This window comes from Physella acuta, unplaced genomic scaffold (assembly GCF_028476545.2).
Source record: "Physella acuta isolate Inbredline_101_S28 unplaced genomic scaffold, ASM2847654v3 ptg001441l, whole genome shotgun sequence".
NCBI lineage: Eukaryota > Metazoa > Mollusca > Gastropoda > Physidae > Physella > Physella acuta.
In genome coordinates, this window is record NW_026732956.1 from 537,752 (window position 1) to 558,197 (window position 20,446).

A 20,446-nucleotide genomic window follows, 5' to 3' on the forward strand; every position below is an offset into this window, starting at 1 on the left:
GTGGAACTTTTTCTACTTTCAATTTTTCAAAAGCCTATAACTTGAGTACTATTTCAGATAGATAAATTTTGAGTAATTTCCGTTGACCGGAAGTAGTAATTTACGCTATTTCCGATTTCTCAAAAAAGCATGTGAATTTATAAAGTACTAATAATATTCCGCACTATCATACACATTTTGTTTGGCGTTCACTTGGTGTGCAATTCTTTTTTCTACGAGATTCTATTCTATTTTAAATATATAAATTCCATTTCGTTCGGGGGGCGATAGACTTTCTTCGGGCGGAGCCCCCCCCCCCCCCCTCCGAAGAAATGCCTGGAAGAAACTTTGAACACAATTACCAACAATGGCAGCGAACAAACGAAAGACCAACTAGAGATGAAGGAAACGCCGATCTATTGCCTAGACTGGAGTCCCCAGAGGGAAAAATACATTTTAAAAAAAACGTTTTAATAACAATCTTTTATGTAAGAGTGCACTAAAACACTGAGCAAGAAAAGCCAGAGCAGCGACATGGAGATTGATTTTTAAAACGTGGGTTACCATGAAAGTTGGGTTAGCAGTAAAGATAAGGACAGCAAGTTAACTACTACTGCCCACTGATGATGTAAACTGGGAGGTGGACTATTTAGACTACCGAGGAGTTGTGTTAGGGTTAGGGGTTAGGCTAAGGGCAGAGGAAATACGCAAGTGCTTATCTCTTCTCACACCCTGTCAAGGAAATAAACGATGTGCTTATATCCTCTCAACCATTAAAGGATATATCCTCAACTGACCTCAACCGGATGTCAGAGGGTCCTTGCAGGTTGCGTATTTCCTCTATCGTTCGCCGAAATAAGCACTACTAATACTCTCTACCTCGATCACGGCAATGATTGGGAAGACTAGTCACCCAAGTCTAGCTTGAGGAAATACGGGACTCTCCGAATCGTTAAGTCAAACTAAAAGTCACACCTGGCAAAGGGGCTGTACGCTCTGGACTGAAGAAGAAAAGTATTTGAGGCTGGCTAGGGCACGCGTTCTGTAAATCGCCAACCTACAGCCAGTCAGGCAATAAAAAAATAGAAAACGTAAAGCTGTTGGCAATATGACTTTATATGACCCTTTAATAAACCTACATAGAGAAATAACATGATACACTAAAAGTAATGTTAAAAATGCACAGTTAGTCCACAGTTTTTCATAGGTCCACACGGTGCTAAACGGAAGTAGAAGTTGACACATCAATTTTGGAGTAAAATACACTGTTGTGCGCTATACCATCGTGCCACTGTAAGGAAATATTAAAATAGACTGGGTGAGACAAACGTTTATTAAATTTAGCCTACATCAATTAAAAATAGCTGCAAAATTATATTGAAACTATAGCATCCTAGGTACCAAATGAGAGTATAGTTCTTTTGGTATCAACGATGGTTTATTTAGGAAATCACGTGTTTTCGGAGAATGACATAGATCTAGATCTCTAGATCTCGACTCTAGATCTACCGCGCTGCCCCCCGAACGAAATATAATTTATAATATTTATATAGAAAGTATTTTCTTTTACCAGCGTCCTCCCCCCCCCCCCCCCCGAAAATTTCAAGTGCCCTTTTGCTTTTCCCCCTGTGTTTGTATACTGTAATGGTGCTTATCTTTTTATTCCAGACAAAATGGCCGCTGACGATGAAAGATTCAATGTTTTCCTGCCTGATGACATCCCGGCATACCTAGATTCTCCTTATTTCAAATCCACAGAAATGGAACATCACTACCCAAATATGTATGACTTTAGAAGGGCGGCCATCTTGTAAGTGTAGCATTGTTAAAAGTATAAAATACACGTATGGAAGTTTTCCGTAAGAAAAAACGGAATCAAATCTCGCGCGATGGCGGGCAATATGATAACATGTTAAGTCGACGGGGATAAATGTATAATCTGGGAGGTGCTTCTTATACAGACCAGACGCCATAATTCCGGTTGAAAATGGTGGAGCTAATCTGTTTCTCTGTTCTTGTCACAAGCGAAAATGGGTTAGTCAGCATTCTGCCCAGCCGTATTTGCGGTCTCCGACACGTTGTTAGGTACCCCTCGGAGCTAGGTGAATCCAGGAATGTCCCCTTCGACCTCCCGTAAGATATAGGGCAGAGGCGTATCGACCCTTCCCGTCGCCCGGGGACAAACTTTCGATTTGAACTCCCCCCCCCCCCTCAAACTTTCGATTTGCAACCCCCCCCCTCGAACTTTTGATTTACACAGCCCCCCTCAAACTTTCAATTTGTTTTTCCAACCCATTTTGGCGCCCCCCTAAGGTCAGCGTCCGGGGACATATGTCCTCCCGCTACGCCTCTGATATAGGGCTATTTATGTTCAATTCCCCCCCCCCCCCCCCCCCATCGACCCAACGTGCGGATGCAGATTGCTCGTACCCAGCCAAAAACAAAAACCTTGATACGACTCACTATAACAATGTGTAAACATTTTCCCTCTATCAGCAACTCGCCACGGGCATTATTCGCCCCGTTTGATCGAAAAATGTTCGTGCCCAAATCAAGACCATCGTACATGCGTGAAGAGGACTACGGGGTTCGTGCTGACTGGCTGAGTAAGACGAACATTTGTTTCCTGTTTTTTATATGTTAAGTGTTAGATTTTATTTTACTTATTAATTAGGGGTCGTCCATAAATGACATCACACTCGTAGGGGGAAAGGGGGTCGGAGGGTCCGTAATTTTGTGACGGTGTGTGATGAGGGGAAGGGGGGGGGGGTGTACAGATGGTGTGACGTTACACTTTTGACAGAGTTCAAACACGATTTTGGAAAAATATCGGGTTTCTTTTTTTTTTTTTTGGGGGGGGGGGGGGGGGATTGTAGTTTGAGGTGTGACGTCATTTGGGGGGGGGGGGGGTCTGGCTTTTTGTGAGGGGAGGGGGGGGGGTAAAATCGTCAAAAAAAGCGTGACGTTATTTATGGACGACCCCTTAAAGAAACACACTAGGAGCCTATGTACGTTTGAAGTTTGAGAAACTTAAGGTTCTTTTTGCAAACGACAGATTCTGTTTCAAGAAAACTTTTGCAGACAATTTTTGGTACCCGTAGACCAATTAAATTACTATGGTTAAATCTATTGTGAACAAAAATTTGTTCTCACATAAATGAAAAGAATTGCTAAAATCTTCAGTAGGCAAAAGTGAAAATCAATAATTTACTACCATTTCAAATAATGCTTATCAAAAATGTCTGTTTAAGTTCTTAAGTTAAAGCTTTATTTGTACTGGTTATTGTTGTCCACGTTTTTATCAGATATTTGATTGCCTTAGTCTTAGCTTCAACAAAGCGTTTACTTGTTATCAAGATTTTTTTTTTTTAAATGAGTAAACACGTAGCTGAATGATTAATTTATTGTGGTATTTTTAAACAGTGTTTTTTTCCAGACGTTTTTCCGGAGGAGGGGCTGCTACACCTCCTCCCGAAGAGATGCATGGAAGAAAGACTGTTTTTAAAGTCAAATATTCACGGAAAAAAATCCCATAAATGGGTAGCTCAAAAAAATGACATCACGCCATTTGAACAGACTTTACCCCCTCCTCTTTACTCAATCGCCACACAGACCCCTTTCTTCAAAAATAACACTTCAACCACCATCCCTCTCATCAAAACCAGGAATAAAACATGTTTTAAATCATTTAAACAAAATGTATCATGTAATGTATGCAGCGTTTCATTTCTAAACCACGTTTTAGTTCCCTCTCAGAAGCCCCCCCCCCCTCTGATTTGCTGACGTCCTACCAAAGCACGATTTTAAGTAGATCTATGCGGTAAAGTCCCCGCATTGTCCAGTCACTAAAACTTAAAACCTGACCATTTTGTTGTCTGTCACAGGTGCCTGGGGAAACGCCCGAGTCCGCCACACCAACACTAGTCTTGCTAGACTTACACTTTTCAAACATTAACGTTGGCCCAGAGGTTTGACTCGACAAATAAAGATTGTTTTATGGTATTCTTTTGCATGGCTAGGGTTTTAAAATAAAAGAATAATAACATCAAACTCAAACTGGTGTATCCTTTGTTTCTCTTCTGTGCTTATTCAATCATGTTTTTTAATAGTTTGAATGAGGGAAATAACTGATTGATAAAAATTGGAAAGTTAAAATCTTGAAATTCAAATCGATTGAAATGTTACAATCTTGACTAAATTGAAGGAAATTTATGCTCTATGGAATCAGTATTGTGATGGTAGAGTTTTGTTGTTTTTGGTGATGGGCACGATGGTTGTATTCAGGTTCAGTTGGTGGTTAGATTGTTAGATTCTATGTAGATGGCTAGTCATATTTGGGAGCTGGACACTACCTACCTGTCACCCCCCCCCCCCTTCTCACAAGCATTCTTCTCTGTCGATTACCCTCGCCCATTCCTATGGTTTACAAAAAGCTAAGGATTAGGTGTAGGACATTATCTGAAGACATTAGCTTATCCTACACTTTGCGGTTTACCTGTTTGGCATTCTAAAGAATACCATGTGGCATCACGATATACGTTTCATTCTGGCACTATATAGCACGCCGGTTCTCTCACTTATACGGTAACATGACGGTATTCATAGTTTCTTGAGCGGAAGGCAGTAACATGGGAGAGATTCTATCTATGGGGTAATGTCGGGGGTGGGGGAATATGTCTTAGACCCTACAATAATGTGCTGCGTGATTCGAGTGACTTGTTTCTATGGCAGGCAGTGTTTCTTCCAGACTTTTTTCTCCGGGTGGGGTTCAACATTTTCCAGGGGGGGCGGACTGATAAAAGTATATATTTTCTATATAAATTCCATTTCGTTCGGGGGGGGGGGGGCGGAGCCCCACGAAGAAATGCCTGGAAGAAACTCTGATGGCAGGGTTACATGGAGCATAAGCAATTGTCTGGAAGTTCCAATGCATCTACACCGCCATTCAGCTGCAAGCGGTCAATTGTGTCTTGAGCACAAAAGGTAAAAGATTATTCAGCTGCAAAACTCAATGTCAGTCAACATGCTACAGCGCGTTTACACTTGCGACCTGTATACTATTTATACATGTCTAGAAAAATAAACTTCGCAATAAATGTACGCCACCCCCCCCCCCCCAATACATGTTCTGATAAAATTAACTTATGGCTAAGTGTAAACGAGGTGTCGCAAGTGTAAACGAGGTGTTATATCAAAATGTAAAATATAAAACAAGACGTAATAAAACAATAATGATGATTTTAACGCCATCATGTATTCGTTGCGCATTACAAATGACTTGTGCAAATGTTCTAGATTTGATGTTGTTTTGTCCATACTTCACAGTCTTAACGTATTGTTCCGTTATTGATAATGCATGTTTTGTAAAAACAAAATGTTATTTAAAGGTAGGCATGGTGTATTTCAATCGGTTGGCCTTCCGTAGCAGCTAAGAAACATTGCGAGGTTAGGTTCTGGGGTTGTGTTGGAATTAGGGCACTGGGGCAGTAGGTCAATGGAGAACGGTCTCCTGCACGTGTCCCGGTGCACGCTGGGTCCGTAGGGGCTGGTGGACGGCCATTTGATGAAGGGGGTCGGTTCGTAGAAGTAGGGCGTGACGAAATGGGGCGTGGGTTTCCTGTCAGCACAACCAGGGCTCATGTACTTGAGGTCGTACGGCTTCGTCGCGACCAGTGGTGGACATCTGTTAGAGGACAAACATCAAGTCATTGGTGGGGAGGACAAACATCAAGTCATTGGTAGGGAGGACAAACATCAAGTCATTGGTGGGGAGGACAAACATCAAGTTATTGATGGGGAGGACAAACATCAAGTCATTGATGGGGAGGACAAACATCAAGTCATTGGTGGGGAGGACAAACATCAAGTCATTGATGGGGAGGACAAACATCAAGTCATTGGTGGGGAGGACAAACATCAAGTCATTGGTGGGGAGGACAAACATCAAGTCATTGATGGGGAGGTCAAACATCAAGTCATTGGTGGGGAGGACAAACATCAAGTCATTGGTGGGGAGGTCAAACATCAAGTCATTGGTGGGGAGGACAAACATCAAGTCATTGGTGGGGAGGACAAACATCAAGTCATTGGTGGGAAGCATCAAGTCATTGGTGGGGAGGACAAACATCAAGTCATTGGTGAGGAGGACAAACATCAAGTCATTGGTGGGAAGCATCAAGTCATTGGTGGGGAGGACAAACATCAAGTCATCGGTGTGGAGGACAAACATCAAGTCATTGGTGGGGAGGATTAACATCAAGTCATTGGTGGGGAGGACAAACATCAAGTCATCGGTGTGGAGGACAAACATCAAGTCATTGGTGGGGAGGACAAACATCAAGTCATTGGTGGGGAGGACAAACATCAAGTCATTGGTAGGGAGGATTAACATCAAGTCATTGGTGGGGAGGACAAACATCAAGTCATTGGTGGGGAGGACAAACATCAAGTCATTGGTGGGGAGGACAAACATCAAGTCATTGGTGGGAAGCATCAAGTCATTGGTGGGGAGGACAAACATCAAGTCATTGGTGAGGAGGACAAACATCAAGTCATTGGTGGGAAGCATCAAGTCATTGGTGGGGAGGACAAACATCAAGTCATCGGTGTGGAGGACAAACATCAAGTCATTGGTGGGGAGGATTAACATCAAGTCATTGGTGGGGAGGACAAACATCAAGTCATCGGTGTGGAGGACAAACATCAAGTCATTGGTGGGGAGGACAAACATCAAGTCATTGGTGGGGAGGACAAACATCAAGTCATTGGTAGGGAGGATTAACATCAAGTCATTGGTGGGGAGGACAAACATCAAGTCATTGGTGGGGAGGACAAACATCAAGTCATTGGTGGGGAGGACAAACATCAAGTCATTGGTGGGAAGCATCAAGTCATTGGTGGGGAGGACAAACATCAAGTCATTGGTGAGGAGGACAAACATCAAGTCATTGGTGGGAAGCATCAAGTCATTGGTGGGGAGGACAAACATCAAGTCATCGGTGTGGAGGACAAACATCAAGTCATTGGTGGGGAGGATTAACATCAAGTCATTGGTGGGGAGGACAAACATCAAGTCATTGGTGGGGAGGACAAACATCAAGTCATTGGTGGGGAGGACAAACATCAAGTCATTGGTAGGGAGGATTAACATCAAGTCATTGGTGGGGAGGACAAACATCAAGTCATTGGTGGGGAGGACAAACATCAAGTCATTGGTGGGGAGGACAAACATCAAGTCATTGGTGGGAAGCATCAAGTCATTGGTGGGGAGGACAAACATCAAGTCATTGGTGAGGAGGACAAACATCAAGTCATTGGTGGGAAGCATCAAGTCATTGGTGGGGAGGACAAACATCAAGTCATCGGTGTGGAGGACAAACATCAAGTCATTGGTGGGGAGGATTAACATCAAGTCATTGGTGGGGAGGACAAACATCAAGTCATCGGTGTGGAGGACAAACATCAAGTCATTGGTGGGGAGGACAAACATCAAGTCATTGGTGGGGAGGACAAACATCAAGTCATTGGTAGGGAGGATTAACATCAAGTCATTGGTGGGGAGGACAAACATCAAGTCATTGGTGGGGAGGACAAACATCAAGTCATTGGTGGGGAGGACAAACATCAAGTCATTGGTGGGAAGCATCAAGTCATTGGTGGGGAGGACAAACATCAAGTCATTGGTGAGGAGGACAAACATCAAGTCATTGGTGGGAAGCATCAAGTCATTGGTGGGGAGGACAAACATCAAGTCATCGGTGTGGAGGACAAACATCAAGTCATTGGTGGGGAGGATTAACATCAAGTCATTGGTGGGGAGGACAAACATCAAGTCATCGGTGTGGAGGACAAACATCAAGTCATTGGTGGGGAGGACAAACATCAAGTCATTGGTGGGGAGGACAAACATCAAGTCATTGGTAGGGAGGATTAACATCAAGTCATTGGTGGGGAGGACAAACATCAAGTCATTGGTGGGGAGGACAAACATCAAGTCATTGGTGGGGAGGACAAACATGAAGTCATTGGTGGGGAGGACAAACATCAAGTCATTAGTGGGGAGGACAAACATCAAGTTATTGATGGGGAGGACAAACATCAAGTCATTGGTGGGGAGGACAAACATCAAGTCATTGGTGGGGAGGACAAACATCAAGTCATTGATGGGGAGGTCAAACATCAAGTCATTGGTGGGGAGGACAAACATCAAGTCATTGGTGGGGAGGTCAAACATCAAGTCATTGGTGGGGAGGACAAACATCAAGTCATTGATGGGGAGGACAAACATCGTGTTATTGGTGGGGAGGACAAACATCAAGTCATTGGTGGGGAGGACAAACATCAAGTCATTGGTGGGGAGGACAAACATCAAGTAATTGGTGGGGAGGACAAACATCAAGTCATTGGTGGGGAGGACAAACATCAAGTCATTGGTGGGTGAGGAGGACAAACATCAAGTCATTGGTAGGGAGGATTAACATCAAGTCATTGGTGGGGAGGACAAACATCAAGTCATTGGTGGGGAGGACAAACATCAAGTCATTGGTGGGGAGGACAAACATCAAGTCATTGGTGGGGAGGACAAACATCAAGTTATTGATGGGGAGGACAAACATCAAGTCATTGGTGGGGAGGACAAACATCAAGTCATTGGTGGGGAGGACAAACATCAAGTCATTGGTGGGGAGGACAAACATCAAGTCATTGGTGGGGAGGTCAAACATCAAGTCATTGGTGGGGAGGACAAACATCAAGTCATTGATGGGGAGGACAAACATCATGTTATTGGTGGGGAGGACAAACATCAAGTCATTGGTGGGGAGGACAAACATCAAGTCATTGGTGGGGAGGACAAACATCAAGTTATTGGTGGGGAGGACAAACATCAAGTCATTGGTGGGGAGGACAAACATCAAGTCATTGGTGGGGAGGACAAACATCAAGTCATTGGTGGGTGAGGAGGACAAACATCAAGTAATTGGTGGGGAGGACAAACATCAAGTCATTGGTGGGGAGGACAAACATCAAGTCATTGATGGGGAGGACAAACATCAAGTTATTGGTGGGGAGGACAAACATCAAGTCATTGGTGGGGAGGACAAACATCAAGTCATTGGTGGGGAGGACAAACATCAAGTCATTGGTGGGTGATGAGGACAAACATCAAGTCATTGGTGGGGAGGACAAACATCAAGTCATTGGTGGGGAGGACAAACATCAAGTTATTGGTGGGGAGGACAAACATCAAGTCATTGGTGGGGAGGACAAACATCAAGTTATTGGTGGGGATGACAAACATCAAGTCATTGGTGGGGAGGACAAACATCAAGTAATTGGTGGGGAGGACAAACATCAAGTCATTGGTGGGGAGGACAAACATCAAGTCATTGGTGGGTGAGGAGGACAAACATCAAGTCATTGGTGGGGAGGACAAACATCAAGTCATTGGTGGGGAGGACAAACATCAAGTTATTGGTGGGGAGGACAAACATCAAGTCATTGGTGGGGAGGACAAACATCAAGTTATTGGTGGGGATGACAAACATCAAGTCATTGGTGGGGAGGACAAACATCAAGTAATTGGTGGGGAGGACAAACATCAAGTCATTGGTGGGGAGGACAAACATCAAGTCATTGGTGGGTGAGGAGGACAAACATCAAGTCATTGGTGGGGAGGACAAACATCAAGTTATTGGTGGGGAGGACAAACATCAAGTCATTGGTGGGGAGGACAAACATCAAGTTATTGGTGGGGATGACAAACATCAAGTCATTGGTGGGGAGGACAAACATCAAGTAATTGGTGGGGAGGACAAACATCAAGTCATTGGTGGGGAGGACAAACATCAAGTCATTGATGGGTGAGGAGGACAAACATCAAGTCATTGGTGGGGAGGACAAACATCAAGTCATTGGTGGGGAGGACAAACATCAAGTTATTGGTGGGGAGGACAAACATCAAGTCATTGGTGGGGAGGACAAACATCAAGTTATTGGTGGGGATGACAAACATCAAGTCATTGGTGGGGAGGACAAACATCAAGTAATTGGTGGGGAGGACAAACATCAAGTCATTGGTGGGGAGGACAAACATCAAGTCATTGGTGGGTGAGGAGGACAAACATCAAGTCATTGGTGGGGAGGACAAACATCAAGTTATTGGTGGGGAGGACAAACATCAAGTCATTGGTGGGTGAGGAGGACAAACATCAAGTCATTGGTGGGGAGGACAAACATCAAGTAATTGGTGGGGAGGACAAACATCAAGTAATTGGTGGGGAGGACAAACATCAAGTCATTGGTGGGGAGGACAAACATCAAGTCATTGGCGGGGAGGACAAACATCAAGTCATTGGTGGGGAAGACAAACATCAAGTCATTTGTTGGGGAGGACAAACATCAAGTCATTGGTGTGGAGGAGGGGCAAACATCAAGTCATTGGTGGGGAGGACAAACATCAAGTCATTGGTGGGGAGGACAAACATCAAGTCATTGGTGTGGAGGAGGGGCAAACATCAAGTCATTGGTGGGGAGGACAAACATCAAGTCATTGTTGGGGAGGACAAACATGAAGTCATTGGCGAAGATGGGTAAGCACCAAATAAATGTGGAGAGGACAAACATCTAATAATTATGTGGCATGTGTTAATGGATAGTAAACTTAACAAAAATCAATGAATCATTGGACACTTGTTAATGGTATATTATACAAACAAAATAACAGATGAAACAATTAACGTTTGCATACGAACATGCTTTTTAACAAATTATTAATAGAACATATTACATTCAGCGAGTAAAAAAATAGTTACAAAGTGTAAGCTAGATGTGAACCTGGGCGCAGTAATTTATTTTTGCGAACCCCCCCCCCCCCCGACTGTGAAACAATTAGCTAAACGTCTGGGTCGAGAACTTCATTGACGGGAGTGAACATCTACTGAAGAGAACAATCGACCAGGTTGATAGCATGATATGAAAGCTAGGCTATATCATTTCAGGCAAAGGATAAAAATAAATGTAAACTAAAAACCAGATTATTTTCTCCGTGCAGCAACACAGAAAAAAACAACAACTGAAGAAACAAAAAAAAAATAATGTAATTAACTGCTAAGTTTGCGAAAAATGTAAAAGTGTCCAAAATATTCTTGTTAATGACATTTAAGAAACATCACGCCCCGCCCCCCCCCCCCCCCCGACAATGTTTTGAAGCCGTCAGAAAATATAAATACATCTAGTTGTTGTCGAGAATCAAAAGATAGATTTGAAAAACAACGGTAGACATATTTTTTGAGCATTCAATGTTTATTTTCCCCCCCTTTGGATTTGAATTCTGCCAAAATTAATTTATATTTGCGAAGCTTACATTCTTCACGTCTTCATATCTGCCGGTCATTTGACTTGTGAACAAAATGTAGTATGTAGTGTTCTTATAAAAATGTGTAAGTGTCAGCCGGGGGGCCATCTTGTGTAGGACAATCTAACAGATACTTCCGGTTATAAACTGGTCTACACACATAGGGCGCTGGATTGTAAGGGCGTACACAGTTCGGGTCCGGAGTGGTCAGCAGGTTACGTGCCATTGGATTGGCTCGGCCGGACATGACGTAATCACCCCCGTGTGTTATATCACCAACAACTGCGTACTGATTAGGGGGCGTGGCTTGGCCAAACGCAGCACCCGATGACGCATAGCCTTGCCAGCCAGCCATTGGTGTATTATTTGGAGGTGGATGATACTGTCTGGGCGGCGGGATATTGACTTGGATACCCCCGACGGCCATGCTGTGTCCCAAATTGTGGGACGGGTCAACGCGGGTGCAGGCGTCTGGCGCGAAGCCCTGCCGCTGTATAGTGGTGGGGCCGCTGGGGTAGCGGTAGTCGAAATGCCTTCTGGGATTGCTGGGTGCGTACGGAGATCTGAGGATGACAAACGACAGAGGATGCTCTACAGCTGTGTTACGGAAAAGTTTCTGAATTTTCCTAAGCTTGTCAAAATATGTTGCCCTTGCGTGAAAACACCGAAGAATTCGATGTAAATAAATCATTTGATTTTGGACGTCATTTGTAAAAGCGTTTGTTGAATATGTATAAGTGGATTGCGTTCGAAATTATTTGCTTAATTTGTTCCTATAGCAGTTTTAAAAAAGAAAAAGTCAAGCAATGTCTTTCAGTCTATTTTCTCCGGCGGAGAGGGGGGGGGGGGGGGGGGGGGGAAGGGACGACAAAATTTTCCGAGAGAAGCACTAACGCGAAGAAGAGCATAAATAAGTACTCGCTTAGCCACCCAAGTCATTAGTAAGCCAAGAGAAAACAACGGCGTTCTTTTTATATTTGTAAAATTGCAAGATAGATGTATAATTACAGTTTTTTTACACCAAGGTGCACCCATAGTGATTCTAGACCAGTGTTTCTTCCAGAATTTTTCTACGGTGGGGGGGGGGGGGGCACTTAAAATTTTCGGGGGGAGTGGGCGGACGCTGTTAAAAGTATATATTCTCTATATAAATTCCATTTTGTTCGGGGGGGGGGGCGTTAGACTTTCTTCAGGGAAGCGGAGCCCCCCCCCCATCCCCCCCCCTCCTCCCGAAGAGATGCCTGGAAGAAACTCTGTTCTAGACATTTAGACTGTAGTGGTGGGAAAAGCTCCACTTCAAAGTTGTTTTGTGTAGGCTTTAACTGACGGCAAAAAGCTATATTTTTCAGATCCTGTTCCAAACGACCACTGACAGCTAACACTTTGTAACAAACATAAACTATTGACACATGAGTGTCAACTAGGGAAACAGCATTCAAATCATTTCACGAACAAACATAGTTTACATAGATGACCTATTTACTTAACCAGTGGCGTAGCCAGGATCGTCTCAAGGGGGGGGGGGGGGTTCCAATTTTTACCCGGGGACAAACTTTCGATTTGCACCCCCCCCCCCTCAAACTTTCGATTTGCACCCCCCTCAAACTTTTTATATATATACCGAGGGGTCTAACCCCCCCTGCCTACGCCACTGTACTTAACACAGTAATGACCAAAAATGAAAGAGAATTACAATTTGGTATTAGAGTATTGTTTACTAAATAAATCGATTAAATGTGCGTGTTTAGTCAAAAAAACAACAATATATACAATTTTACTGAGACCACTTCCTATCTAGTATAGGCCAGAACAGGAAAAGGCGAGTAACTTCTTACCTGTGGGTACACGGGCATGTGCTTGACTGAGTTATCGGCGCTGAAGCAACGCAGTTGTTGCCTTCTGACCGGCAGGGGATGTTGTCGGTGGGCGGGTAGACTTTATGAAACCGGAAGGTGTCACTTTGCATGCGTACATCTTTCCCGGCTGTTGGCATGCAAGGATGATTTCTGGGACAAAAAGGTGTTTTTTTTTTCGATCACATTGAATATTAGCAAAAAGAAATAAATCTTGATTGTGATTGTTTGTAAAAATACTTAATAACTAAGAGTTGTCCGTCGATATACATGTCGACCATAAATGACATCACACTCCTAGGGTGTGTGTGGGGGGGGGGGGGATTTTGTGACGAGGGGGTGTGTGTGATGACACACTTTCTGCACTTTACAAAATAAGGGGAAAAAAAGTATTTTAGCCCTAATTTCTTGTTTTTGAAAGCTGTTTTTTTTTTTTGTAAATTGTACTACAGATTCAGTAATATACACAATATTGACCGAGCTCTGAATTATTTAAAGAAATAAAACAATGTTTTAAAAACACACAATCTGCAATTTTGAAGGGGGCGGGGGTTAGGCTGCGGTTTGATGTCATTTTTGTGGTTGGGGCTCTGTTTTTTTTTGTGACGAAATGGGGAAAGGAGGGGGGGGGGGGGGCAGATAAAATTATCCAATAAAAGCGTGATGTCATTTATGGAAGACACCCCCCCCCCCCCCAACCAGTCTACATTGCGCAGCTTCATGTTTTTTTTTTAAGCCGTTTAAAAAAAGTTATCATTCTAACAAGACAGGGAACAAATTTTAAACTATTGTTAGCATATAACAAAATAAATGTCGCGCTCTATGGAAATATCTACCAAACTACCAATTAAACTTTACTTGTTAGATTGTGTACAAACAGTTAAACTCTACAAGTACTAGTCAGTGTTTCTTCCAGGCATCTCATCATATACTTTTAACAGTGTCTCCCCCCCCCCCCCCATGGAGAAAAAAGTCTGGAAGAAACACAGGTACCAGTGCTAAGATATCTCTACCTCATGACCGCTGGTTCATCAGGCAAGCAAATGACGTCTCCTTCGTGCGGATGGATGCACGGATCGGGCGGGTAGTGGGGGACAACCCTGTTGAAGCGGTACACTTCCTTTGGTATGGGGTTGATGTAGCCGGCAGGTGGCAGGAGGTGGGCGTTTTCGTTGCCAGGGGCGTGCATGCCCTCCAGGGTAGGCATGGTGAGAGTTCTTGATGGTGACGGTGGTGGCTTGACGCAGTTACTGATTTAACTCGGCTGCTATGGATAAAAGATTAATTAATTGGAAAGCGTAATTGTAATCATGCATTTTATACTTTAAAAACGGGAAGTAAATGTTATGTAATCACTCATGGGGCGTAATCAAAAGCCGTACATTACTTTTTATGATGTAGGCTAGCCCTTAATCCAAGAGGTTTAAAATTCGACATTTTTCATTTACCCAATTTAGAAGGGCCATACATCACGCGCAGTTCCACATACTATCATATCGACCTCATTTTTTCTTTTAAAGAGCGTCGATAAAAGATTAAATGCGTTGCCGAGCAAAAACCCGTATAGGCGTAGAACCAAATCAAATTGACTTAGCTGTGTAAAATATTATAGATAATATTTACTGATTGTTAGTGTTAAATATCATGTCATTATATGTGGGCTACACCGGAGACCTCCACTCCCTTGCGACCATTTTCAGGACAGTGGCGCCTTTTTTAAAAAAAATGTATCTGCTAAACGAGTAATTTAAACGAAGGCGTCCTCTTGTATCCCGGATCTGTACCTCCCTGTTGGTCAGTGTAAGCGCCCTCCTGAGGTCAGCTTCTGTACCTCCCTGTTGGTCAGTGTGAGCGCCCTCCTGAGGTCAGCTTCTGTACCTTCCTGTTGGTCAGTGTGAGCGCCCTTCTGAGGTCAGCTTCTGTACCTTCCTGTTGGTCAGTGTGAGCGCCCTCCTGAGGTCAGCTTCTGTATCACCCTCTTGGTCAGTGTAAGCGCCCTCCTGAGGTCAGCTTCTGTATCACCCTCTTGGTCAGTGTAAGCGCCTTCCTGAGGTCAGCTTCTGTATCACCCTCTTGGTCAGTGTAAGCGCCCTCCTGAGGTCAGCTTCTGTATCACCCTCTTGGTCAGTGTAAGCGCCCTCCTGAGGTCAGCTTCTGTATCTCCCTCTTGGTCAGTGTAAGCGCCCTCCTGAGGTCAACTTCTGTATCTCCCTCTTGCTTAGTGAAAGTGTCTTATTTCTAGACCAATCACGGCTGACAACACATTTGTCCTTGACCTCCGTAATGTTGGCTGCCCCTACACTGAAAACCTGACCAGGCTACTGATGCACCACGAACACAGTACAGTACATGTAGATTTATTCTTACTGTGCACATCAATGACAAGGTGCAGCTCTAGGATTCCTGATTCGTTAGATCCTGCTCTTGAAGAATTAGCTTTCGGGTGTTATTTTCAGATGGGACTTCTGTCTTCTTTAGGTTAGGCTCAGATTCCTTGGTTTTTCTGCAAAGAGAATCACATATAAGGAATGGAATCTAGTTTTTTTTCTCTGAGAACAGAATCAATGCACTGAAACCACACAAGTGCAAACCTAGGCTAAATCCTTCCACTTTGAGTGTTGGATTACAGTTTGAAGTACGGTTAGGTTTAGGGTGGACTGGCCCGCCGGTCTGTCGGAAAAAAATCTCGATGGGCCACCGAGAACGGTGCTGTAATAGTTTTATTACTGTTTTGATTTTTTAAAATGGTATTTACCATTTTACCATATCTTCATACCAAGGCGTAGAATTCAGGCTTTTGATGGAGAAAAATGCACTATGAAAATTTCAATTTGGGGTTGGGGGGGGGGGGGGGGGGCGCCTTTAAAAATTTCCCAGGCCGATTGGACACATACAGTCCACCCCTGCAGGCCTCACTGCAGCAGATAACCAAAATAAGGATCTACGAGTCTAATGTACGTTCTGTACTCCTCCATGCTGTAGAGAGTCATGGAAACTAAACAAGAAAGGAGAGAGGCGTTTCAGAGGTTTTGAAAGAAGATCCCTCCAACGTATTCTCAGAATAAAGTGGGACGACTAAGTCCCGAACAAGGAAATATAGCGAAGGACAGGTTTAAACGACATTATTTCAGAAGTTCGGATGAGGAGATGGAGATGGCTGGGCCATGACCTACGCATGAGCAAAAGAAGACTCCCTAACATGGCGCTGAAGTGGACTCCGCCTGGAAAGCGAAAGAGAGGAAGACCACTGGGAACATGGAAGAGAGAGATGGAAGAAGAAGTACAGGCTACTGGCAAGACCGGGCATGAATTAAAGTGGCTCACTCAAGACAGAGTAGAATGGCGGAGATTTGTTGCTGCCCTATACTCCACAGGGAGTGATGAGGATTAAGTAAGTACGAAACAACACAGAGGAAGTGGGGAGGAAGATAATGGACGTGGACTTACTGGGTTGTTTGTGAGTTGTCTGAGTTTGGCAAGTTCTGGTACTGGACGGGCGTGCAGTAGTCTTTGACTGCCTTGGGCTTTTGTTTCAAGATGTCAGCAGCAGTGGGCGGGGGGATGATGGTACCGTCTGGCGGAACGATTGTTTTCCTGGAAAAAAAATATATTGTGTTTTCAACACACTAGTCATGACTTTTCAAAATGTATTTTAAAAAACCATCAGATGTTGATGTTTTTAAATATGTAATATCAAGTTGCAGCGGATAAAGATTGCAGTGTACCGTCTGATGGAACGATAGTTTTCCTGGAAAAAAAATATATTGTGTTTTTAACTAGTCATGACTTTTCAAAATATATTTTAAACAAGTTAATAAAAAGTCTAGTGACAATTTAAGCGCAATTTCCTTATGTTATCCATAACAATTTTTAATTTTTTGTGACCGAACGAAAGGATATTTTTTTGCGCTAAAAACCTACACGATGCACAGTTTAAATTAAAAATATCATCCTAGGCCTATACGATGACCGAACGAAAGGATATTTTTGAAAACTTTCTTCGGCAATATTGTTCTAAATTATGGCAGGAATCGATTGGTAAATGTTTCAAGTCGCTAAGTGGTCTGGTTGCCGAGATATGGGCCCAAAACTGCATTTTTTCGAGTTTTTTTTTTTGCTTTTCCGGGAAATCCAGGAAGGAATTCCGGGAATTTTTTTGGCCCACAATCATCCTCGAAACTTGCTTAACATATTTGCTTTGGAACTAGTCCTCGATATTGCTTCGTTGAGGAGGAGATACGACTTAAAGCTGCGGACACATATCCATCCATTCATTCATCCATCCAGAGTTAATAATCGCAATTGTCCGTATGGAAATTGCGCTAAAAACCCTCAGTTGTTGATGTTTTTAAATATGTAATATCAAGTTGCAGCGGATAAAGATTGCAGTGTACATTACTATGATAAGAAAAAAGGATTTAAATAATTTTTTTGTATTATCGAGACGCCCAAATACATAATTCAGCGAAAAAATTAAGCAGTATTTTTTTTAGTCCCGGGTCGAACCATGGATTTCTTTAATTGAACCTGAGATGAATGTAAACATATAATAAACTATTGAAGCTATGTCAATATGTTTGGTAAATAAATATCGCATATGTACATATCTGAACCCGGAAATACGCTTCACTATTAGCCTATTAGTGTTTTATCGTTCATAAAATTAACAATCGTATGCACCAAAGAATGGGATAGTATCGAAATCTCTTGTAACTCAAGAGACAATTTTTTGGTATCGATACCTCTATAGAATGACCAACATATTGTTGACACCAGCGGCTCTATGTTTTGTGATCCGATACTTGTTTTTAATGAACCAACTCACGTGTTTTTGGCCAACGGCGGATACGCGGTTTTGTCTTTGGGCTCCGTCGGTTTCTCTGTGATATTGTCCTGGTGGTCTCCGGGGGTTTTCTGGTTGAGGCGGTGCCAAAGTTCTGACTGGTCAGTGTTGCCAATGGCCCCAGGGACAAGAGTGACACGTGACTTTTTGTCACTCATGTTCGTCTGCTAAATCCCGCCCTTCGGAGGAAGCTGCTGGGACGTCAGATAGACTGTAAAAAGTTGAGAAAGGTGACGTCTTACAGTCTTGGCAAGGACGTCAAAGTGTGAGGAGTTAGGACGTTATTAAACGTTATCTTAGCCAGTACGTCATACAGACTTCGCCCGGACGTCAGATAAACTTGATGAAGTTAAGAAATATTAGCTTTAGCTAGGACGTCATACAGACTTCGCCAGGACGTCATACAAGCAAAAATAACTTAAGAGCTATGAGATGTAGCTAGGACGTCATACAAGCTGAGAGAACTCGAGAAATATGCCAATAGAAAGTCAGACAGCCATGAGACGACTGGCTTTGCTTCCGGTGTGTCAGCAGAAAAAAAGTTTCTTATTTCCCCTGTTTTGTACTTAGGTAACAGGTGCTTTGTATATGTTTCTCACGATAATACACATTAGGTTGAAGTCACTCAATTACAATTACAATCACAAATATAAGTATCAAAATGTCATTGTGGAAGTTCACACAAATAGACTTCGTTTCAATTAAAGATACCCATGTTCGCTTTTTTGAAAGAAGAATTTTATTATTTGATCGAAACCCTAAGATAGTCTCATAATAAATTACGTCACATTCCTAGTAAGGGGGAGGTTGGACTTAAATGACAATGTGTAAAAAGGGAAGGGGGGGGGGGTTCAGGAAGTGTGAGGTCACACTTTTTTTTCCCATTTGCAAACTCTTCATATTGAATTTCAAGGTTTTGCCCTGAGATGATTCAGCTTAGTTGATATTAAAAAAAGAAAGTCTAGTTTCAAAAAAGGAAAAAAAAAATGCAAGGGGGTTGGGGAAGAGAAGTGGATTGTTACTTAGATGGTTTTTTTTAAATGGATAATAGTTTTGATAATTAGTAATAATGGGGAAGGGGTGGGGGAATGTTAAAAAAAAGGCCTGAAGTCATTTATAGAGGACTATCTGTCTCGGTAAGTTATACATCTGTATGTCTACATTTGTTTTTCTGTAGCGCGAGTTGTTTAACAACTAGATCTACACCTTCTGTTAGCTGTGACATAAAGCAAGGCCGACACAACACCAAAACTAACGGGATGGAATAATATAAAAATAGAAGCTATGGTGGCCAATTGTTTTGTTCCGCTTCACCTTTTGACATTGATATTAGTTACATTCTAGTAAGCAAATCTATATATCCCCTCCCCCAGTACATTCGGACGAAGATTGGACTGCCATCATTGACTGCATAGCAGGGTTTCTTTCAGACCATTTTCTCCAAAGGGGATAATACATTATCCGAGGGGTGGGGGTGGGGGTGGGGGGAACTGAAAATATCAGGGGAGGTTGGCGCACTTAGAATATCCGGGGAGGGGGGTTGGTTAAAGTATATATTTTCTTAGACGTGCTCGCGGGGGGGGGGGGGGGTTAATGCCTAAAAGAAACTCTGCTGCATAGCCGCAGACGAACACGTCATGCAACTATATACATCTAGATCTATCATATATTTAGTCTATTAGGGCTACGTGTGAAATCTCAAACAGATATATATATCATCATGAATAACCCGTAATTTACGTTATTAGAAAGTTGTATTTTTAAACTTATTGACAACAGTGTAGTTGAACCTACCAAGACAAATACTATGATGGCGTTATCACCGCCCTGGTGTTTTTGTTTGATCAAACATTACTAACGTTTACGTCATGTTACCGTGTTTTGTGGGACGTCATTTTGGTCTTTTAGAAACGGAAATTCCCGTTCTGGGTGTGCAGCTTAGGACAGAGGTAATCGATAAAAAAAATATGAAAGGGTCGTAAATTTTAAAATATTAAACCTCATTCACGTGAATGCGTAATGTTTTAGTTGACATGCGCTCATAAATAGGCATACTGGTGGTCAGTTTTTCTTCCAGGCTTTTTTCTCCGGGGGGGGGGGGGGGGGACGGGGGACACGACGCACTTGATATTTTCGGGGGGAGGCGGACACTGGTAAAAGTGTGTTTTCTACATAAATTCCATTTCGTTCAAGGGGGGGGGGTGCAGGGGCTCTGCCCACTGAAGAAATGCCTGAAAGAAACTCTGCTGGTGATTCAATTTCCAGTCACACAAGAAAGCATCATGTGACTGCGTGGCCTAGAGGTAGAATCGCCAAACTGCAAACATGGATTCGAATCCAGTTTCAAGTCTGTAGAACATCCTTGAGTCCACCCAGCTTTGATGGGTTCGAAAAGAGAACTTTATAAGAAAGCATTAA

The 20,446-nt window shown here is 43.0% G+C and overlaps 2 protein-coding genes across 7 annotated transcripts; one reads left to right on the forward strand and one right to left on the reverse strand.

The window, feature by feature from the left end:
• The first annotated feature begins 1,201 nt into the window (after nucleotides 1–1,201).
• Nucleotides 1,202–3,999, forward strand: LOC131927815 (uncharacterized). Of its 2 annotated transcripts, none has more exons than XM_059283660.1 (4): nucleotides 1,202–1,297; nucleotides 1,648–1,789; nucleotides 2,476–2,585; nucleotides 3,864–3,999. In XM_059283660.1, exons 2-4 carry the CDS (start codon nucleotides 1,653–1,655, stop codon nucleotides 3,932–3,934), a joined length of 318 nt encoding a protein of 105 aa, XP_059139643.1. In that variant the 5' UTR covers nucleotides 1,202–1,297; nucleotides 1,648–1,652; the 3' UTR covers nucleotides 3,935–3,999. The 2 variants fall into 2 exon arrangements, with proteins under 2 accessions (XP_059139643.1, XP_059139644.1); XM_059283661.1 differs by having other exon boundaries at nucleotides 1,221–1,272.
• Nucleotides 4,000–5,220: 1,221 nt separating this feature from the next.
• LOC131927844 (uncharacterized) lies at nucleotides 5,221–19,918 on the reverse strand. 5 transcript variants are annotated; one of them, XR_009383697.1, is made up of 8 exons: nucleotides 19,823–19,918; nucleotides 18,011–18,239; nucleotides 16,633–16,779; nucleotides 15,553–15,688; nucleotides 14,199–14,452; nucleotides 13,168–13,338; nucleotides 11,342–11,895; nucleotides 5,221–5,662 (listed from the first exon to the last, which is right to left on the reverse strand). XR_009383697.1 is itself a non-coding variant. In XM_059283711.1 (7 exons), exons 5-7 carry the CDS (start codon nucleotides 14,390–14,392, stop codon nucleotides 5,383–5,385), a joined length of 645 nt encoding a protein of 214 aa, XP_059139694.1. In that variant the 5' UTR covers nucleotides 14,393–14,452; nucleotides 15,553–15,688; nucleotides 16,633–16,779; nucleotides 18,011–18,239; nucleotides 19,823–19,918; the 3' UTR covers nucleotides 5,221–5,382. The 5 variants fall into 5 exon arrangements, 4 of the variants coding, with proteins under 4 accessions (XP_059139694.1, XP_059139693.1, XP_059139691.1 ...); XM_059283711.1 differs by lacking the exon at nucleotides 11,342–11,895; XM_059283710.1 differs by lacking the exon at nucleotides 5,221–5,662 and having other exon boundaries at nucleotides 11,262–11,895; nucleotides 14,199–14,449.
• Between the last annotated feature and the right edge of the window lie 528 nt (nucleotides 19,919–20,446).